Here is a 22,026-nt window from a genome sequence, read left to right as displayed (position 1 = left end):
GTGGTCACAGACACTTCAGCCGAAGCAGGCATTCACTTCTTGTGACAGACACTGCATGCGCTATTAAGCACGCTACGCTAGTCAGCACCACTCCGAAGGGGACCGCTTTCATGCTTAGGAAAAAGCGGCAGTGAAGGATGCAAGGATAACGGAGCCAGCTATAGTAATGTAAATACAGTCTCACTGATTCAAAGCCTATCAAACTGTGTGAAATGATTAAATTAGGCACGTTTTCAAATGACCTAAAATCGAAGCAAAAACAGAAAAAGGGCTTCCACGTAATGTTGCTCCATCATTTGCAGCTGTATAGAGTCACTACAATGGCATTTAATAAAGCTGCGGTCGGCGTTCAAGGATTAACTCCTCCTACACAAGAGCTCGTTGGGACTCGTCATTTTTGTCATGTCCCGGCCGGCCACCCAAAAACTGGTCACACTGGTTTCGACACCCGAAAAATGCGATTTCACATCTGTCTCGATGTTACTCAGTTAAGAGGGGAGCCTGGTCTTGGAAAAAAAAATTTGATTAATGAGGTCACAGTTAAGAAACCTTCAGGGAATATGTATTTTTGTGTGCCGATTCTAAATATGTCATTTAATTTCATGTAGAACAATTCCTTGAGCACTTATGCAATTTTTATGCATGTGTTTGGGGAAGAGGGTTTTAAAAAGGTTCTTGCGGGAAGCTTGCTGACATGTATGCCATTGGGTTCTCTTGACACCAAGGAATGTAATAAGGGTAAAATTATCATCCTGGCTATCATAGAATTTGAGTTATAGGGTACTGAAGCTGCCACTTCTCAAACAGGAGTGCACACTTTTCTTCTCATTTCTGAAGCGACAACTTCAAAACTCTATAACTTAAGTTCTCTGATAGGCAGGGAGACAGTTTACCTGCAGCAAGTTTCCTGCAGCAAATTTTCTTCAAAACTCTTCGCAAGATACTTGCATAAAAATTGCACAAGTGCTCAAGGAATTGTTTTACATGAAATTAAATGACATATCCAGAATCAACACACAAAATACATGTGCCCTGAAAATTTCACAACTATGACTAGATTAATAAAATTTTGTTTTCAAGACCAGGCTCCCCCCTTAATGGCAAAGCTCTTCACTGTTTGCCAGTCAGCGCGTATGAGGGCAAAAGCAAAGGTCAGATACGTCAGTTCAAAGGCACAGTACAGCTCTAAGATGCACGCACAGAAGGAAAGAGTGCGCGTGAAGACCTTCCAGCCAGCCCAAGGACACGGTGCAGTGTATTACGCATGAAATGCTTTTAGCACCCATTCTCAGCAAGCTCGGGCAAACATCATCCAGAAACCAGAGCAAACCCGAGGGTGAACTAGGATCCAAGCATTCTGAAAATTTGCCTACAACGGTACCCAGCTGGGCACATGTCAAGGTAACTTGGCAGGCAGTAAACGGAAACACACCAAAGGATTCCCAAACGACAACCCACACTCCTTGAGTTACCAGCAGCAGCACGAAGCATTGAGAGTGTTAATCCAATTCCTCTCCACATCACTCGGAAGCCGTGGCGTCGACCACGGTGGGAGTGAAATGTCAAGATTGTGCTCGCATGCACCACAACTTGAGGCTAAAAACAACGAACAGACGTAGTGTGCCCAGAAAAGAAGAGTGCTTAGCGGCACTGAATAGTCTATCCCCTACATACATAACAATCTGCATCCATATGGGCGCTACCACACCTCAATGTGTCAAACCAACAGAGGAACGCGTGCCACTCTGGAAGCCATCTTTAGGAGGCCCCAGTATGTCTTACACCTTTTCTGAAAGCACTGCATGCCGCAAATCTTTGTGTATCAATGAGCAAGGAGAGGTGTGCAGCGTGTGCGAAATAGAAATTACGCCGTGTGTCCGCTCTGTCACGGTCTCGAAGTGCTTCATGGCTCTAAATGGCGTTTGGCAGTGAATAGTAGAGGTTTGCTTTGGCCGGCAAGACGTCACCGTGCCGAGCACTGAATCAGAGTGCCGTCGCTGTCTGTGCGATGATCTGTGCAGCATTGGAGAGACCGATAAAGTCTCGCACTAAGCAATGCGGGCTCACGCACCTATCAAAAGCGATGCAACGCTGCATTATCAGGAGATCTAGGCTGTTCACAACCCCGTAAAAAACTTGGGCTCACAGTGCACCCCAGGTGTTCAAATTAACCGAGTCAGTGCAAACTGCCCGCCAAATAATCCGGTGAAATTCAGTACATTACAGATTACGAGACCACAGAAATTCTACAAGTTATCGAAATGGCCAATTTAACTATCAGGGTTTAACTGCAGCTTGTTTGGTCTTCTAGCAAATACTCAGTGCAGTGGACCACTTTATGCAAAGTAGGTTAGCTCTTACAAGGCCATCTTAATATTCGTTCCAACTGTAAAATCCTAGTTTGCCGAGCAGAGAAGTCTGACTACATGCATTCAAGGAAAAGCATTCAGACTTCTGCTGGTAGTTGCATCATTGCATTGTGTCAAGTTACCTTACTTTTTTCTCCGTTTTAAATACACGGTGTTGTCAAGTTTCTGCTCGAGTGCTCCGTACAGTGCTATACAGTAGAACCTCGGTGACACGAATCTCATGGAGTCGCAAAAAAATTCATATCACCCGAAATTTTAAGAGCGTGAGCTCTTACTCATCACGTTTCAAGATTTCGTGGGGTCTGCTACCACCCTGAGATCACAGCGCCATCTGTGGCAGCAACTACTCATCGTGTTTCGAGATTTTTTATCAGCCAAACAAATAAAATTCGTATGCAGAAGCAACAAAAATGGATTCACACAGATCTGTTCAAGGCTATCGGCAATTATTCACGATCATGCGGCCACAGCTTGCTACTCGCAGTAAGTACAGGGTGGCTGGCGATCACGATGTGAGGCAGCGCACCGTCGCTCACTGCTCCAGTGCGTACCGCACGATTAGAGATTTTGGCGTCAGCAATGTACAGCAAACGCATAGTCCTCGAGAGTGTGGTGGTAGGTCATCTCCAAAAGTTTTAAATGCCCATTTTTTTTCAAAATGTTAACAGAATTTTAATGAGTGGAACAAGGTTATCATATACACTTTTTTTTTTATGTAACAGCCGTGTGTGTTAAAAAATATGTATGATTTTAAAATGCCAGTTATATGCCGTTCAACGTCTTCTGTGTGCTTGCCAGCAGTACTCGAAATATTTTCAAAATTATTCCAAGAAAACTACTATTCACTTTGAATTCACTTCGAAACAGAAAAAAATAGTAGGGCAAATTACACTCTCTCGTAAGACTGATGACACAGCGGTGCTGTTTGTGTTTGGTTTGACTAAGTTAACATGATTATACTTGTCATTTCGACCCACCGCGGTGGCTCAGTGGTTACGGCGCTCGGCTGCTGACCCGAAAGACGCGGGTTCGATCCCGGCCGCGGCGGCTGAATTTCTTGAAGGCGAAATTCTAGAGGCCCGTGTGCTGTGCGATGTCAGTGCACGTTAAAGAACCCCCGGTGGTCGAAATTTCCGGAGCCCTTCACTACGACGTCTCTCATAGCCACACTCGCTTTGGGACGTTAAAGCCCAATAAACCAATACTTGTCATTTCTATCTGTAGTCGTCTATAGTACCCCCCCCCAAAATATCAACGAACACTCAGTCATCAGTACGTACAAGTGTTTATTTCAGTGCCACCCACAGACGCCTGGCGCCCCCTGTTGAAGCGGACGACAACTAATACAATAGTTGTTGTCCGCTCTGACAGGGGGCGCCAGGCAGCCGATGGTGACCTCATTATTGCGAACACAGCCACCGCTGCGCTTGACTAATGGAGCAACCTCCGGCTTAACACCATCACTGTTACAACCACTATATTTGCAAAAGCCTACTCTTATAAAATGTCGCGCATACTTCACGCGCCAAGAGCACACACTGCAGCACAAGTAACGTAAAGACAACCACAACACTGTGGTTCTGAACCAGTGCATAATCAATAAGCACGGGCGCTACAGCTTACACCAACCGCGGTTCCATCTCACCTGTCCTCCTCCACAAGTGCAGACAACTGCTTGAGACACAACCTCTTCTTCTCTTCCCGTGCGGCCATCTCGCGCATGGGGACCCCTCGGCGCTGCTTCTGCACATAAGGACAAAGTAAGAGTGGCGATGGCAATCACACACGGGAGAATATACACTACCACATTAATTCGCATAATTTGTGCACTTTCTTTCTCTAAATTATGGCTTCCAAAACTGGGTGCGAAAATTTGAACAATGCGAAAATGCGAACACGTCCTAAAAAAACTCCACAAAGACCACAACACACAATATTGTCACGTTGTAGTGACGGCAGGCCAGCGGTGAGGGGCACAGCAACAAGACTTACAAACGAAGCTCTTTATTCGGGCTGACTTGCGCCCGCAAAAGAACTGAATCACTCGGCGGCAGTGTAAGCAGCAAACGTGCTCGTCAGTCGTCGAACTACGAATACCCGACACTTGCGGCATCACTGAATTTGAAGCTGGCAAGAAAACTTCGAGATAACAGGTCAAGATCATCTACAGTAGTCTGGAAAAATGCAGATGCAGCCTTTTATGGCTGTGATCAATCGAGATTAGTCCGGTCACTTCTCGCGTCACGAGCAAAAAATGATAATAACCCTTTCCTGCGGCCCTGAGTGCGAACGAACGGACACTACAATGATACGTGGCAATATATCTGTACACTGCCGCCTATACCCCGACCCACACCCCTCACTGGCCAAGAAAAATAACAGCCAATTTGCATAGCTAATCAAATGTGAAGTAGGCGGGATAGCACTGCTTGAGGAAGCGTGAGCGACAAGCGTCCGCTCCGTCCAGGGTCCTCAGAGAGAATCCCATACCATCTGCGGAATGGGGCCGCAGTTGTGAAACAGCCGCTCTTTCATTGGCTGCAGCTGTGTGATCGCACTGCCTCCTCATTGGTTAGATCATGTGACGCGCATGTCGCCACCTGCTTATCTCTCGCGTTTCAAGGTCGCTGCTTCGAATAGACCCCGCGAAGTCCGTAAATGCGGGCAATAGTGCACTAAAAAAAAAGTTGACCTTAAAAGGTACACACCCCCTTGCTGCCCCGTCCCGCGTTATGCAGTTCCCCTGTGGGATGGAATGATGGTGCGTGCGCAGCTCAAAGCAATAAACGCGCAATGATACAATCGCGAAACCAGCACTCAGACAAATGGAGATAACAAGCGATAAAACAGTGCCCTCGGGCCCGGCTGACTAGCGGCAAACCGAACAGCAAACGGTTTGGCAGTTTCGGATTCTGGGGCATGCCGGAGATTACCAAGTTCACTCACGACTGCTCGTCTGAAAAAGCGACCGCCAGCACGAGCGAGCCGGATAAACGGGGCTCAATTCGTCCCATCGCCACTCACACCTTTCACAGCTGTATAAGTCAACACAGCCAAGCCAATCTCCACTAGCCTGTCTTGTGAGCACCCGCATGTGTGGTGGTGGCCTGGTGCAGCAGGGAGCATGAATATGCAAGTAAGATTTTTAAGGCAAAAGCCTTACTAGCACCATTACAAGAAATGCTCGCGACGTGTGCTAGTGTGTGTACTCAAAATTCCAGCGATGGCAAGCAGAATAGGATGACATCAAGGGGCCCTAGGATCCACACAGCAAGCACAGCAGCTCAATTTCAGACAATTATATACATTTCCTTCTTTCACCTATACCAGGTGTCCCAGCTAAATGTAACCAAGCTTTTAAAAAACACGAGGTGTCCTAGCCGTCTGAAACTAAATGAGGGTTGTTTAGAGTCGCGTGACCTAGTCTGCAGTGTTTTTTTCGTTCTTCATGGTTGACTAATTAGTTAAGCTTAATTAACTAACTTTTTAATTATTTACTTGAGGAACAAAGTGTCAATGGAAAAGTTGTAGACCACTTCGAGAAACAGCTTACTGAGACATTTGCAGCAAAGTAATATTTACGTAAAGTAGTTTTTTTACCAGCCTTTAACCATGACCCGCACAATAAGAAAAAGCTTCCACATGACAACTGTGCCACTTCAACGTCCCAAGACGAGCCTTAAAGGGACACTGAGGAGAAATTGAAGTTGGCTTGTATCGACAGAATACCAGCTCCTGATTACAAAAACGCCACTCATACTGACAACAAAGCTCTTGTAACGTAGAAAAGAGCAAGAACCAAAATACAGGTATCGCCGCCACAGGCCAAACTCGCAAGTACAAGCGTCATGACGTCATATAACAAAACAGTGTTGCTAGAACCACGAGAAGCACAAATCACTGAGGCGCAGCCAATGCATGCGCAAATCTCCTTGACGTCGCCAGATGGCGCCACGTGCCGGGCAGCTACGCGCTCGCCTGAAGCATCGGGACCAATCAGCGCCTGCTCGCCGGCGTTAGGCAGGCTCCCGGTATTCCGCTAGCGGTATCAAGGTACACGGTATGCTAAAGGTGTCTATTTGCGAGAACTTCGTTGACGACTTCGAGAACGAGATCCATCGTAACGCTCGCAAAACGTCGGTGCAAACGTAAGCGAAGCGACTGTAGCGATGGCCGCAATAGCCGATAGATGCCTTCAACGTGCGGCCGCCGGCGGTAGCTTTCTTTTCGGCTGCTGCTGGGCCGCACTGCTGGCCGGCAGAAATCACGGAGTCTGCGTTACGTCATGTCACGTCATGTTTCACGTCACTTAGTCCTCTGTCGTCATAGCCGAATCCCAAGTTTGAATCACAGCGGCGGGAAAAACCTTTTCAACTTCGAATCCAAATTTCTTAGAAATAAATGCATTTTTCGCTGCCGGCCAAGTGGCAACAAAGCCATGACATGCCGAACTATCGGATTTTGCTATAAAAAATATATTAATAGTGCTCTCCTCAGTGTCCCTTTAAAGAATAAAATCCGTTTTTTCTGAAGTCCTCTCCTCGATGAGACTTTGGGTGCACATTGGGGCAGAGAAGTAAGCGAGCAGCTGGTCACGTGACAACTTTCTTTTAAGGCCAATAAATGAAGCTACGTAAATCGAAACTTGACGGAAACAGCACTACTAGCGGTTTTTCGAGGTGATCTAAAACTTTTGCATTGACACTTTCTTCCTGAAGTTAATAATTAAAAAGTTAGCTAATTAAACTTAACTAATTACATAACTTTGAAGAGCGAAAAAAATACTCAAGACTAGGCCAAGTGACTATAAACAACCCTGAATTGGTTTCCGCTGGACTAGGACACTTCGCCTTTTCTAAAAGTTTGGTTACATTTAGCTGGGACACCCAGTATATAATCCCCACTGGCCGACCTCAATGTGGCGCCAGTTTTCCAGACATTCGCACCAAAACTGTGACACAACCATTTGCTGTACAGCGTTCAGGGTAGTGTCAAACGATTTCTAGTTGCATACAGCTCGCATGTGCTAGTCAAGTTGGCGGCTAGCTTGCGACAGGGATTCCAACCGATGACATATGCACCTTCAATCATATCCCTTCCCAGACTCTCAACCCCTTCCCTTAAGGCACAGCTGAGGTGTCCACCCAGATGCCAAACAGTTACTGCTTTGCACCATTTCCATTCCTCAAAAACCAATTTCCATTTTAGAATTGTGATGCAAGTTTGTCCTTCACCACTGCGGGTAGTGTCATACAATTTCTCCTTGCATATAGCACATGTCTCTTAGGTTGGAGTTGCACTCCAGACAGGTTTTCAAAACCAAGTGTCCGGGTGTTTCACTCGGGGCCTCTGTGGATTCAGTGTTTGTAGAATCAGCGTTCAGAGGCGTGTCTTCGGAGGCATGTCTACGTATAATTTCTCAATGTGCAACCTGCATCGAGATTGAATGCTCACGATGACACACTAATGGTTTCGCCTTCACAGCATCGTAAGCAGTGTTAAGTGCCCTCTGAATTTTCTTTTTATATATACCCAAGTAATAAATTAGGGTGCATAGATTATGTGAGTAAATATGGCATCTCTGCACACTGTGAGTGCAATGCATAAAATATGCTGCAAAGCATACATGGTGAATGTGAAACCACCCACTTTCTAGCAGCACCCTCCAAGAATTGCCCTCAAATCCACCGATGAAGAGAGATAGCCCATATCGTCGTCATCATCATTGCTACAGGGCAAATTACATGTCAGTGCTGTACAAATGCCTCCCATAACATCTCGACCTGTCCCTGTCTTGTGCTAGCTATATCCACCCTATCCTTGCAAGCTTTCTAACCTCATTTCACCACCTGACTTCCAGCTTCCTCCCGCTATGTCTTCCTTTTCTTGGAACCTATTCGACTACCCTAAGCAACCATCGGTTATCTGCTCACCACATTACATGCCCCACCCAGGCCCACTTTTTCTAAGTGGTTTCCACTATGATATCGTATCTTTTAGTGTAACTTGCCAGTACTCATACGAGGAGCGGAAACTTCACGGAAACTTCAAAAAACTTTGCCAAAGCACTTTTTGTAAAAAAAATCTTCCCTTACTCCTCGAGAACATCTTTAAAGTTTGTGTCATGGTGTAAAAGAAAGCATCACGAGAGAAATCCTAAAGATCAGTAGACCCGTCGCAGTGGCTCAGTGGTTATGGTGCTCGGCTACAGACCCAAAAGACGCGGGTTCGATCCCGGCTGTGGCGGCCGAATTTCGATGGAGGCGAAATTCTAGAGGCCCATGTACTGTGCGATGTCAGTGCGCGTTAAAGAACCCCAGGTGGTCGAAATTTCGGGAGCCCTCCACTACGGCGTCCCTTATAGCCTGGGTCGCTTTGGGACGTTAAAGCCCCGATAAAATAAATAAATAAAGGTCAGTTGTTAGGTGAACTACTTCAATTTCTTTTTTTACACCTGCACAAGATGGGCACCACGATAAGGGGCAAATCTTTCTTTTTCGCCTGTTTTCAACCTTCATTCCAATACCCACAAACAGTTGCTAATTTGTTTGGTTTATTGGGGTTTAACGTCCCAAAGCAACTCGGGCTATGGGAGACGCCGTAGTGGAGGGCTCCGGAAATTTCGACCACCTGGGGTTCTTTAGCGTGCACCGACATCGCACAGTACATGGGCCTCTGGAATTTCACCTTCATTGAAGTTCAGCCACCGCGGCCGGGATCGACCCCGCGTCTTTTGGGTCAGCAGCCAAGCGCCGTAACCACTGAGCCACCGTGGCAGGGCAGTTCCTAATTTGTGAATTCTTCCAAAGTGACCCAGCATTACGCAGCTCTGTCATAAACAAATCCAACACTGATACACGGGGCTTGCCTTAGCGGATGCCGACAGCCAGTTCTCGAGGACATTCCGCACTTGAGCCAGGGGGCAGCACTGTGGTTGGCCGTGGCCGTCGTCGCTGCCCGCTGGCGTGGCCTGGTTCAGGGTGGCGCCGGTGGACGACGAGGGTGCCTCGGCAGCCACCAGGGAGTCCCTCTGGGCCTCCCAGTGGTTGGACCGGAGCCACTCGAGCAGCAGCGAAGCGGCGGTCCGCAGGACTCCCAGGGACCCACTGCCCATGCTGCCATGCGCGGATGCATGCCGCAGGTCGAGCACCCAGTCGGGGACACCCAGCTGCGGAGAGCGTTTGCTTCGCGGATGAACACCACCACGGGAAACAATGCCTTCATTTTTCATCCGTATCATTTTGGAATTCTTTGAACATAGACATCAAACAAACTAATACGCTGTCTTTACTCAAGGTCAAACTAAAGCTTTTCCTTCTTAATTTGTGATTTTTTTTGTTATGTTATTGATTCTATGTTATCGCGGCATCTGTGAGTGTTTTATTTTACATTATCGTGCATTACATTGTTTGTATTTAAATATTTCAGTAACTAATATTACACTATGTGCCTATATTTATTCTGTTTCGTCGCTAATTAATGTGTTGTGTATTTTATATTATGTTGCATATTGAAATTTATTTTCATGGGAGGTCCCGCCCGCGGTCTTGTACCATGGGACCTCTCGCTGTATACAATTGTAACTTTTATTGTATTACTCAATAAACTTTCAACTTTCAACCATCAGCAGCAGCAGCAACTGACCCAGTCCCGTGCCATCCGAGGCCATCTCATCTCAGCAGACTCGCTAATCTTATCCACCCACCTGACTTTTCGCCGCCCCTGATACTCTTGCTTTCTCCTGGAATCCAGTCCATTACCCTTAAAGGTGCACTGAAGAGGAATCTGAACTTGTCTTTTTGCCGCGGGAACTCGATCTACACGTTCCGAGCATTCTTAGAAACTTCGGCTTATTGCCCTGTGTGGCCGATTTCCCCAATTAAATCGAATTAACTTCCAGATCCCGCCTTTTTTTTTTTTTAATTCTGCCTCGTACAGTGGGCGGAGTCGACCAACGCGTGGAGCGCCTTTCACCCAGTCCAGTGGCGGCTTGCTGCTCTGCCATCGGCGGAGTAATACGTAGTAGTCCGTAGTAGCGAATAGTCCGCGCTTATTTTTATTTCTTCGGGCTTATTTTGCAGCTATATTATCTGCGAATGAAACTATTTATTCATGGAAACCTAAAAAACAAAATAAAGCGAAAGCAAAGCCTCCACGGGACTGGGTGAAAGGCGCTCCACGCGTTGGTCGACTCCGCCCACCGTACGAGGCAGAATTAAAAAAAAAAAGGCGGGAGCCGGACGTTAATTCGATTTAATTGGGGAAATCGGCCACACAGGGCAATAAGTCACTGTTTCTAAGAATGCTGGGAACGTGTAGATCGAGTTCCCGCGGCAAAAAGACATGTTCAGAATCCTCTTCACCTTTAACCCTTTCAGGTGCCATTTTTTGTTTTGACTGAAATCAGTTATTTTTTTCACCTAAGTAGTATATTCAGGCCTTAAGAAAGAGAATTTGTTAGTTTTCAAACGTGAAAGAACAGCAGGTCACTTCTTACAACGACGCGGAGAATTCCGCACAAAGCGTCAGATTTGTTAGATATAGTAACATCGAAATGTTCTCGTATGTCAGGTAAACACCCTAGGAATCATGGAATCGCTTTGTGTTTCGAAGATCCGCATTACACTCGAAACTGAGCAAAAACAATAGAAGTTTTCACACTCGGCAAAATCTGTCTGCACAAAAAAAAGGCGGACAAAGTGCTACCTAGCTCACTCTTATGTGAAATATTGTTTACTGCGTTCGCTACATGGTACCAAAAAGCAATTTATTTGCAACAAGAAGGGTGCTCAATTTGACTGAAATAATGAAATCACTGTCAAGTGCTCCAGTTTCTCAGAAAAAGCTGTAAGTTGCCGCTTACGCAATTGTGTACAAAGCGCCTGAAAGGGTTAATGACCATCGCTTATCTTGCTTTTGCATTGCATGCTCTGCCCTAGTACACATCTTCTCCTTGATTTCGACTATGAAGTCATTAACTGGTCATTTGTTCACTGACCCACGCTCCTTTACTTGCGTGTGTTTACAGGCAAAGCCCGTCGTAACCAAGACAACAGGGGAAAACGTTAAAAGTAGGGGTGTGCGAATATCAAATTTTCCGAATACGAATACTTGGTTCCGAATATCGAATCGAATATCGAATAATCAAGGACAGACGCATTTAACCACTACAAAACATTTATTTGAGCACCCAAGAACATCACAGTTCAAGTATCAGTGATGAAATGAGCACAAAAGGTGTGTGTGGCTGCACAAAAAGTATCAGTCTCGAACACTGTTCTTAGACGAGTGGAAATATCAGAGAAGATGGCTAGTAGACAGCATTGATCAATGCTAGCTTGCCATAAGCACAAAAGCGCGTTGCTGGGATGAACATAAAAGGTTGTCGTGAAGGAAAACCAGCTGCTCCACATGGTCAGGCAGAAGTAGTTCCCTTCTAGCTGAAACAACTTCTACAGCCACAGAAAATGCCCTCTCAATTGGCACTGAACTAGCTCGTATGGCGACGCATTTTGTGCACAGCTCAGACTATACCAGCTTCGCAGGTATAGCCACAAAGAAGCTCACCAGTGCAGTCAGCTACTGCATGGCCCAACGTTATGCTAGTTATGCATTGCTCTGGGCGCCGCCATGTTGTTATGTCTCTCTCGATAGGACTTGCGGACCGAAATGAACGCCGGTGCTCACAATAGAATATTCGGCTAGATAAGAATATTCGCGTTGTGTCGAATATTCGAAACAACAAGAATACTTACATTTCGAATCGAATACGAATACTAAAAAAATAATATTCGAATTATATTAGAAAATTTCGAATATTCGCACACCCCTAGTTAAAAGGACACTGGGAACAAACTGAGACTGGTCTGTATCCGACGGCAAAGCGGCGATTCTCACTGAAAACAAGAAATTTCTGCAAGCTAGAAAAGCTCACAAAATGAAGTACGCGTGTTGGCACCATTGCAGTGTTCTCGCAAGCAATCTGAAGTGATCACTGCTTTAGTCCATACAGTAACAAATCACATACATACAGAAATGGTCTAGAGGCTGGGCTCACAGCATCTGGTTAATACAGGCTCCACGGAAAAAAATCTGAAGGACATTCAGGGACCTTTAAGGCTGTTCAAGACAATTTTCAAGGCCATGATGCAATGCAACATCAGCAGTATTAACACAAAAGCATTTCTGAGGAAATGTAAGCGCAACTTTTATCGCGCTTGACCCGAAAAAGTCAACCCACGGAAGGTTATGACAGTTCCTCAACCTTTCCCTTGATCATTTTGTTGGCATCCAACAATTCTGTCCAGTTTTCTCGTGGATTTGGACTTGATGCAAGCAAAAGTTACTTGACGCTTCACCATTTCAGCGTGGTCATCTGATCTGCCAATGTGGTCAGATCACAAACTCCTAACTTGAGCACCTTCCTTTCAAAGCTAATGCTACCTAAATGACTCAATGCAGAGCCTTTTTGACTGGTTGCAACGTTTCTGTAGATGCTCTTTCTGAGCGTCCAGTACCAGTACCATTGTAGCACCAAACCCTGCGCTGCCCCCCGCGTACCAGCACCGTGCTTTACACTTTTAAACCAACTTTTGCAATACAGATCCACCCAAGGCAGCCAAGTTGAAGCATTTCTCACAGGGTCCGCATTCTGGCAGCACAGCCCAGTCCTTATGATCTCCACCACTGAGCCACGTGCTTTGGAATTTTAGGTTTATTTCCGGAACATTCTCTCACGCTGCTTGATAACCGTGCCCGTGTTCAAACAAACTAGGCAAATGCACAGCAGCGCAAACAAGTCTTTGGGCTCAAAGTGCTAAACGTCAATGCAAAACAAAACACCCCCAATATACTGGCAGCTAAAATAAGAATAGTTTGAAACAGCAATGGCTTCAACATGGCCAGTTCGCAAGCACACAACTGCAAAACTAAGACGAACATCCTAAAAATTTTTGTACGCTAGATTAAAATACACAGTACGCAGTATGCAAATATGCAGAGAACCAAAGCCTGGAGTGCATTACAGATCAAGGAGATGGAAGCATACCTGGAATGCAGCCTCTTTTGCCCTGATGTTCTTTGCACCCCGTAACGGCTCCACAATGTCTGCAACAAACCTGCGGATAAAGGGTGGTTTACGAAACTCTCGCCCCATGCCTGTGTGGACTTCCTAAAGTTGGCAATGGTGCCACAGCCTACAGTGAAGTGTAATGAGAGGCATTTAAGCACCGAACTGCGAACATTAAAGGGTCAGTCTACTCACCGAGATGAGTGCATAAATAATGGCATATTCTGGTAGTTGGCACCCTATAGCATCCATAACGAGGGATCTGCTCCCGGTTTAGGCAGGAATTTATATTTTATTTCGGCGTTAAAAGTCGCGCAAAAATGCATGGTGGCGACCCCAAACGTTCATTTTGTTCAAGAAAGTGGTAGTCTTTTTTTGTAGACGCATAAGTGAATATACTACGTACCATTTGTGTGCCCCAATGTCAGAGAAACGTACGTTTTGTTCTAGTAAACTGTAGAAGGCGTACCACTCGCTTTTTCTGTAAATCACATGAATATTTCTCTGGCTGTTGGCTTCTTTCATATGAATATTTATAGTTATACGTACGCAAAACGCAGGCACATTCCCACTTTTAGTTCAACGTATGCTAGCAGAGACGCAAAAATAAACTCAGCCTATAGTGGCGCCATCTGGTTGTCAGGACGGGAACCATTGCAGTAAACAAACCGACTCTCCACTTAAGCCTAGGAGCGGCAGAGTCGTCACTCTAATTATTAAAATAAAGCAAATTTATCTCTTATACGTTTTCTTATAGGCGAGATGAGACGAAGCGAAAGACCGGCGCCTAATTTATGGCCAGTGAACGCACTGAAAAAGGCAGCAACAACGAGAATTCAGTCCGAAGCGAGAGGTCCGGCTTCGACGGGCGCCGCCATGTTTGTCGCCGTGCGGTGGAAATCCAGATGGTTGCCAGATGAGACTACCATCTCAAACAGATGTGTTCCCACATCAATAAATTCTATTTTAAAATGTTCTACCGCACTTCTTGGCACCACAGCTGGCTAAACGGTAATTTGAGTAAAGAGCTATCGGTTGCCGCAAAGAAAATATGGTCGATAAAATTCAGTAGACTGACCCTTTAAGAAAAAGGCTTTTTTTTTTTTTTCTTGGAAGCTACTCAACTTGAGGAAGGTTCCCCGGGGTTGCTGCTACACTTTTCAGGCACACTTACGCCACTGCTGAATTTGTTCACATTGGAAAAACTTAAATGGAGTATGTGCACAGCTCTGGAAGTTGACAGTCGGCCAACTATGACAAGAAAATTCTTCCCACACAGTTGCACAACACACTAGAATCGGAATATTGTTCGTAAGATAGATGAGCACGGCGACAATGAAGGCTGGAAGATGGGTAACAACTGTACTGTTTGCCACTAAGCATTTGTCTCTTTTTCTCCGAATCCTCGAATCTGAAAAGTAATTGTAACAGCAACGGGTACAACCAAGAAGTGACGAGTAAAAATGTAGTTAACGGAGGTCTAAGAAAGTTTTCATTATGTTTTTATGGTGCAATTCCAATTAATCACATAACGTTGAATTCAGAACTAAAATATGGAGTTATGCTATTCTTTTAAGGCTGAGTCGAATGTATCAAATTTTGCAATCAATGTCACTTAATTATAATTGATAATTACGGTGCTTGCACAAAAGTAAATAATTATATACAAAGATATGCCTCAATAAAAATATATATATAGCATAAATCCACATGGCAAGTCTTTGGCTACAGCTCAATTTTGATCGAAGCCAAAAAGTATTGAGGGAAAGTGTCTTAACGATCTGTAAGATACATATAAACACCTAATTTCATTACATGCGAAAGCTGTGCACAGTCCACCACCTGCGCCACCTGCTGTGCAGCACCGTACATTGCGAGGGGGGGTTTTCAGCCGCATGATGGCGCTACGACTGCATGCCAAGCACGGAGGAAATTTACTGGAAAGGGAGGAAACTTGGCACTCGCTTGATTGCCACATCTGTCATTACTTATGCAGGCCTTAGTACGCATCTCGAAGATGCGTTTTTGAGAGCTGCGCATTCACTAGACACGCCTCTGTTCAGCTTCAAACGTCGAAGTGTCATGGCAGAGTGGCAGTGTCTCTGTCTTGCAGGCCGGCGGCCATGTTTCAATTCCCACCTAGACCAAAATTTTCTTTTCTTATTCTTTTCTTTTCTTATGATTGATAGTTTGAGCGGACACTTTTGCAGACAGCCTCTGTCAATCACTTCCATCCACACCACTCATGAGCCAAGAAAGGCTTACGCCTTGAAAAAGTCCAGTGTCCATGGTAGGCAGGCACTCAAGCCTATGCCTCTCAAGTAGAGTCGTCATAGAGTGACTGTAAAACCAAGGCACACAGACCATGCACTTTAATGAATACTTGGTTCCCGTGAACATCTCCCCTACATTTTCCGCGATACACATCGACAGGCACTCACCTGACTATGGCCACAGCGAAGAGCGAACTGAGCTCATCGGCACTCATCCTGCCAACTGTCGATGCGCCATCCAGCGAGAGGATGTCGTTCAACTGAGCCCGGACAAGCGCCGCGGTGGCCTCAACGGCTGGAGGGAGGCAGCCGTACAGCCTGGAGGGAAAACACAAGAAAGAGAGGTCACACAGAAATGCGGGGTAAACAAATGCAAAAGCCCCCACCCTGGGCCATGCACTAACCCTCGCGCACCATTACCTAACAGGGGTAGAGATACCGAATTTTTGACAGCAATTTTTTTTCGTTGAAATGGCACAGAAAACATTACTATTACTGTATATGCTTCACTATGTGGAATTCATCTGTGCTCGGTACACAACTTTCAAATGAATTTCTTTTCCCAAGTTCTTTCAGTTTCAACAGCCAAACAGTGGATATTACATAAAGCTAAAATGACACAATTAGTGTCATTCCAGCTCCTCAGGAAGGCAGGCATCAGTGTTGGGGGAATTAAAGGTGCACTGAAGAGGAATCTGAACTTGTCTTTTTGCCGCAGGAACTCGATCTACACGTTCCGAGCTTTCTTAGAAACTTCCATTTATTGCCCTGCGTGGCCGATTTCCCTAATTAAATCGAATTAATGTCCGGCTCCCGCCTTTTTTTTTTAATTCTCCCCTGTACGGTGGGCGGAGTCGACCAACGCGTGGAGTGCCTTTCAGACAGTCCCGTGGCGGCTTGCCGCTCTGCCATCGGCGGAGTAATACGTAGTAGTCCGTAGTAGCAAATAGTCCGCGCGTATTTTTATTTCTGCGGGCTTATTTTGCGGCTATATTATCTGCGAATGAAACTATTTATTCACGGAAACCTAAAAAACAAAATAAAGCGAAAGCAAAGCCTCCACGGAGCTGGCTGAAAGGCACTTCACGCGTTGGTCGACTCCGCCCACCGTACGGGGAGAATTCAAAAAATAAAGGCAGGAGCTGGACATTAATTCGATTTAATTAGAGAAATGGGCCACACAGGGCAATAAGTCGCAGTTTCTAAGAACGCTAGGAATGTGTAGATCGAGTTCCCGCGGCAAAAAGACAAGTTCAGAATCCTCTTCAGTGCACCTTTTAAAACAATGTAGCAGCAATTATAGAGAAATTTTTGTATGCCTCACGTGACTTTAAGTACCCTTGTACAGTCACTGATTAAAGTTTGCGGGATGCAGATTTGCGGAAAAGAATTTACTGCGGCGCAGTTAGGCAAATGAAGTGCATAGAAGCATGACGAGATAGGCGTGCTCCATCTGCTAGAAGAATGCCATCTGACTGAGCAATGCAGAAATAATTCTTTTTTCCTAGAATCCACATACCGCAAACTTTAGTCAGTGACTGTACATCATAGCCACCATCCAATTGCTGAAAGTAAAAAACATGAAAAAAAGAAGTTATATTATAGACTGTTTACTTTGCTTAGGTAAATACCAAGTGGCTGACCCATGTTGATTAACATCTTGTGCATCATTTCAAAAAAAGGACACATGACCAAAAGTTGATGTCCCTACCGCTTTAACTGCCACATGGGTGGCACACTGTTTTTAATTCCTTTGCCAGTCCCACCATATTTTTTGTCCTTTGCTGCCAAATGTTGGACCAGAATTAAGTGCTCCTATGTCCTGCGCCATTTCAGCTCAATTTCTAACCATTCCTGCCATGAACAAACAGTGAGAAATAAAAAATACTTCTGTTGCTACAATAAGGAGCTGTTCCTGGGTGTCTGCACATTTGCACACTATGCTCTCTGATTCCTGCATATCTTACTGCTAACAACTTTATTAACCGAAGCACTAGCCCCAACATGAAGTGAGTATGTCAACTGAGCACCTTGCAAGGGTGTCCCAAATGCAGGTTTCACGTACCAAAAGCAGTGCTGTTCTAAAAGAGGGAATAGCATCAATGTCAGGTACTGAATCTGTGTCCCATATTTCAAGCACAGATCTGTCATCACACCATGCACATGTGAGAGACAAATAAAATGCAGACCACGAGATCATCATCGGCATCAGCCTGACTGCGCCCACTGCAGGGCAAAGGCCTCTCCCATGTCTCTCCAACTGACCCTGCCCTTTGCCAGCTGCGGCCACCGTATCCCCGCAAACTTCTTAATCTCATCCGCCCAGCCAACTTTCTGCCGCCCCCTGCTACGTTTGCTTTCTCTTGGAATCCACAAAGTTACCCTTAGGGACCAGCGGTTATCTTGCCTTCACATTACGTGCCTCGCCCAAGCCCATTTCTTCCCCTTGATTTCAACTGTGATGTCATTAACCAGCGTTTCTTCCCTCACCCACTTTATACCTGTCATTTTTCCTTCCATAGCTCGCTGCATTCTCCTTAACTTAAGCTGAACCCTTACCATTAGCCTCCACATTTCTGCCCCATAGGTGAGTACCGGTAAGACACAGCTGTTGTATACTTTCCTCTTGAGGGATATTGGTGAACTGCCATTCATGACCTCAATGAACCTGCTATATACGCTCCACCCCATTCTTATTCTGGTTATTTCCCTCTCATTATCCAAGTCACTACCTGCCCTAAGTAGACGTAATCCCTTACCACTTGCAGCATCTCGTTACCAATTGTGAACTGCTGTTCCCTTGCGAGACTGTTGAACATTACTTTGGTTTCTGCATGTCAATTCTTAGACCTACTGTTCTGCTATGCCTGTCTAACTCATTGATCATGCATTGCAGTTCATGTCCTGAGTGACTTATCAAGGTAATGTCATAGCGTATCGTAGATTACTTAGGTATTCCCCAGTAACTCTAATCCCCAACTGATCCCAATCCAGGCATCAGAATATCTCCTGTAAACAGGAGGTGAATGGCATTGGCAAGATTGTGTCTCCCTGCCTGAGTGACTTTCTTACCGGAATTTTATTGCTGACTTTATGAAGGACTATGGTAGCTGTGCAGTTGTTATAGATATCTTCCAGTATTTGCACATAAGATTTTTCTACATCCTGATTCAGCAATGCTGCAATGCCATGAGATATCAATGACTAATCCAACACTGAGCAAGCTTCTTGGTAGGGCACCACTGTGCTTCAAGACAGTGTCACAAACTGCATGACTAACAGCAGCCCGACGCAAATCGTAAAGCGACCGGACCCCGCACCTCTGCGGCTTGCTTCTGGCAGCCATTAGCCAAGCCGTTAACCGAGCAGCTTGTGACAGATACTAAAGCGCCAAGCATTCCTACCTGAAGATAAACCTCACATATGTCATCTATCCACTGTGGCCAAAACAACTTCGAAATGTTCACTGAAATGGTACACCACTAAGTTTGTGTACATGACGTGCATGAGGACGCACACAGTATAAACATGCACAGAACAGCCACAGCTCCAGGTCAAATTTTAGTCATTCTTTTGATCATGTATATGGAGCGTATAACTTGAAAACTAAATTAGGGCGATATAGCAATCATGAGTTATTCCCAGCATGCTCTTATAGACAATACATATCAAGCAGGCTTTTAAGAATCCAATAGAGCACTTAGCACCCTGCTGTGGCAATCCTAAACTGTCTCGACCAAAGCGCAGGAATGCCCTGACCTGTACAGTGGCTCCTTTGTCAAATAAAAGGAAAAGTTTGATTTTCACTGCATGTTTTCTGTCAAGATTCATCATGCTCGCATTAGTTGTTTTGCCCAACCTCTGCTGAATATTCTCAGATCGCTGACGAAATTTTATTAGCTTTATAATCTAAGTGCGCGCGACTTTGTCCTTACTTTTATCGAAAGAAGCTCACGTTTCGAAATTCTTATAAGTTTCTCGCGTAGGATTCGGTGCGAGACTAGCACAGTTTTGTTTCACTGCAAACGTGCTCAAGACGCCTTACCTGCTTCTCCATACGGCGATGCTTGCAAGCCCGGCAGCTTGATCTTCGGCAGAACTGCTGAAGAGGTTCTGGCACACCTTTTCCCATTCGTGCCTGTGAATTAAGCGAGGTGGGATTACTGAAACACAGCCGGTGAAATTACAAATGTTGATTTCATGCAGCCGCTGACTAGACGCAAACTGAAGTAACCAACAGGAACTATCACTGAGAGGCACATCCGCGGGAAGCTACTCCTGAATATCCACGACAAAGTTTACTTTCGATGACGGCTCATCAAAAACGCACAACTTACCTGTTGTACCATGGCACAACTGCGAAGCGACTTTTGTTGCTTCCTGCACTGAACATCTGGATATATAACGTTACACGATCGAGCTAATTACAGGCGCCAAACAGCGTTCCAAGCGCATTAACAGCATTCACTCGAATGAACTTCAGTACATGTGGTACGTTCAAGGTGCTCGACAAGGCAAGGCAACGAATGGAAGCGGCACGCAGCGTAGGGCAGCGGCAAAGCAGCGGCATCAATCAATTGGTTTCGTTGCCTAAAATTAGATGGCGCCACATAAAACACCTCAATTTTTTTGTTTCACATTAGTATAAACTTTTTAAGTATAAAATGACTTCTCATAAACCATAAAGTATATAAATAATGCATATTATGTTGTTCAAAGCAACAAAAAAGCGGCATGGCCTCACCGATTGTGATGACGCTTCAAGCTACGAAGTTCTGGCGGGAAATTTGAACGGGCACAACGAGCCAACTACGATCACATAGTGTGGGATTGTAAAGTAGAGCCACATGGAGGATAGAGCCACCTCCGGGTGATCTAGTTACCACTCCTTCTCTCGAGCAGTGGGAGACCGTGCTGGCTCGCTCTGACCCCAGAACGCAAGTTCTGGCGATGGAGTGGGCTGACGAAGTCGCCGAGGGCTATGTATTTTCGACCACTTAACACGACATCTTAGCACCCAGCTCTTTCCGATGAATAAAATGTTTTACATTCAATCGATTTGGGCACTTCTATTGTTTGATTTCACGTAATGCCAAGGGCTGATTTATGGGTCCCTGGGGAGGGAAGCATCACTTGAACCATGTATTTCGCGGGCTTTTTTGGAGGAAAAATGGAAAAACATAGCGAAAGTCAACTGTACCAGTGGCCGATGTCAGCGCGGAGACGTTGGCAGCATCCGCTGCCCTTTTCCGCTTGAGATACCCTTGTTGCCTCTGCTTCTCCGATTGACTACCTCCCGTTCTTCATCCGTTTCGAGCCAAAGCGGCTTCGTGACGCTCTCTGTCGTAGGGATCGCTAGAAGCAGTCCGGCGCCTCCAATACTCAGTCGAAGAACTTTGCTGCATAGGCGCTTAACCCGAGTATTCATACTGCTTCACTTCCTTACCTCAAAAACCACAAATCCTTTTTTATCCCCCGTTCAAAATATTTTTCTTTTGCACAACTTTTCAGGAGCTCGCTGGCGCATATATTAGAACGTGAGAGGCACGTAGTGGTAGGTCAGTGCAACGTTAATGGAACTAATTAACGTTGGGTCAGTGGTGAATTTAAATATGGGGTGGGTGGGGAGCTGTATTTTTATAGACGGTTAATTTGTATGAAAAAAACTAACCTCTTTTCTTTTTTGGTGCAGAAAGCCTTAAAAGTGCATTGAGAAGATATATGACACCCCCCTCCCCTTCCCCGAACTCCTCCCCCAGTACTGAAACCACACCTGTGGCAGTAGTGGGTTCGCAGAACTCAAGGGCTCAGGTAGCTCAGGTTCCCCGCACGTGGTTGCCAGAGTGCCAACATTATCCTCGTGAAGGTTGGGAAAACATATTTTTTACGCCGCAGTTTCCCAAGGAAGCAGCAGTTGAAGTGCTTCAGTTTGGTGTGGTTCAGCGTACTTCCAAGAAAAGTGCACCCGCCGCGGCGGCTCAGTGGTTAGGGCGCTCGGCTACTGAGCCGGAGTTTCCGGGTTCAAACCCGGCCGCGGCAGCCGCGTAACGATGGGGCGAAATGCAAAAGGCGCCCGTGTGCTGTGCGATGTCAGTGCACATTAAAGATCCCCAGGTGGTCGTAATTATTCCGGAGACCTGCGCTACGGCACTTCTTTCTTCCTTTCTTCTTTCACTTCCTCCTTTATCCCTCCCCTTACGGCGCGGTTCGAGTGTCCACCGAGATACCGAGTGTCCACCGGTTCGAGTGTCCACAGAGACAGTTACTGGGCCATTTTCTTTCATCAAAAACGAATTTTCAAAAGCCAGTTTGCACC

General features: G+C 45.7%; 1 protein-coding gene across 1 annotated transcript in view; it reads right to left on the bottom strand.

Annotated features, from left to right (window-relative positions):
* Nucleotides 1-20,270, bottom strand: part of LOC149360516 (uncharacterized) — a 45,845-nt gene extending 25,575 nt beyond the window's left edge. The window contains exons 1-6 of the mRNA XM_089572368.1: nt 20,048-20,270; nt 19,756-19,848; nt 15,879-16,028; nt 13,417-13,486; nt 9,238-9,537; nt 4,015-4,112 (exon numbers count right to left, since the gene is read on the bottom strand). Of these exons, the coding sequence (XP_089428494.1) occupies nt 4,015-4,112; nt 9,238-9,537; nt 13,417-13,486; nt 15,879-16,028; nt 19,756-19,848; nt 20,048-20,103 (767 nt within the window). The 5' untranslated portion in view covers nt 20,104-20,270. The remainder of the gene's footprint in view (nt 1-4,014; nt 4,113-9,237; nt 9,538-13,416; nt 13,487-15,878; nt 16,029-19,755; nt 19,849-20,047) is intronic.
* Between the last annotated feature and the right edge of the window lie 1,756 nt (nt 20,271-22,026).

Source organism: Amblyomma mixtum, chromosome 2 (assembly GCF_055824585.1).
Source record: "Amblyomma mixtum isolate Tamu chromosome 2, ASM5582458v1, whole genome shotgun sequence".
In the NCBI taxonomy this organism is placed as follows: Eukaryota; Metazoa; Arthropoda; class Arachnida; order Ixodida; family Ixodidae; genus Amblyomma; species Amblyomma mixtum.
This window is presented reverse-complemented; position numbering and strand designations above follow the sequence as displayed.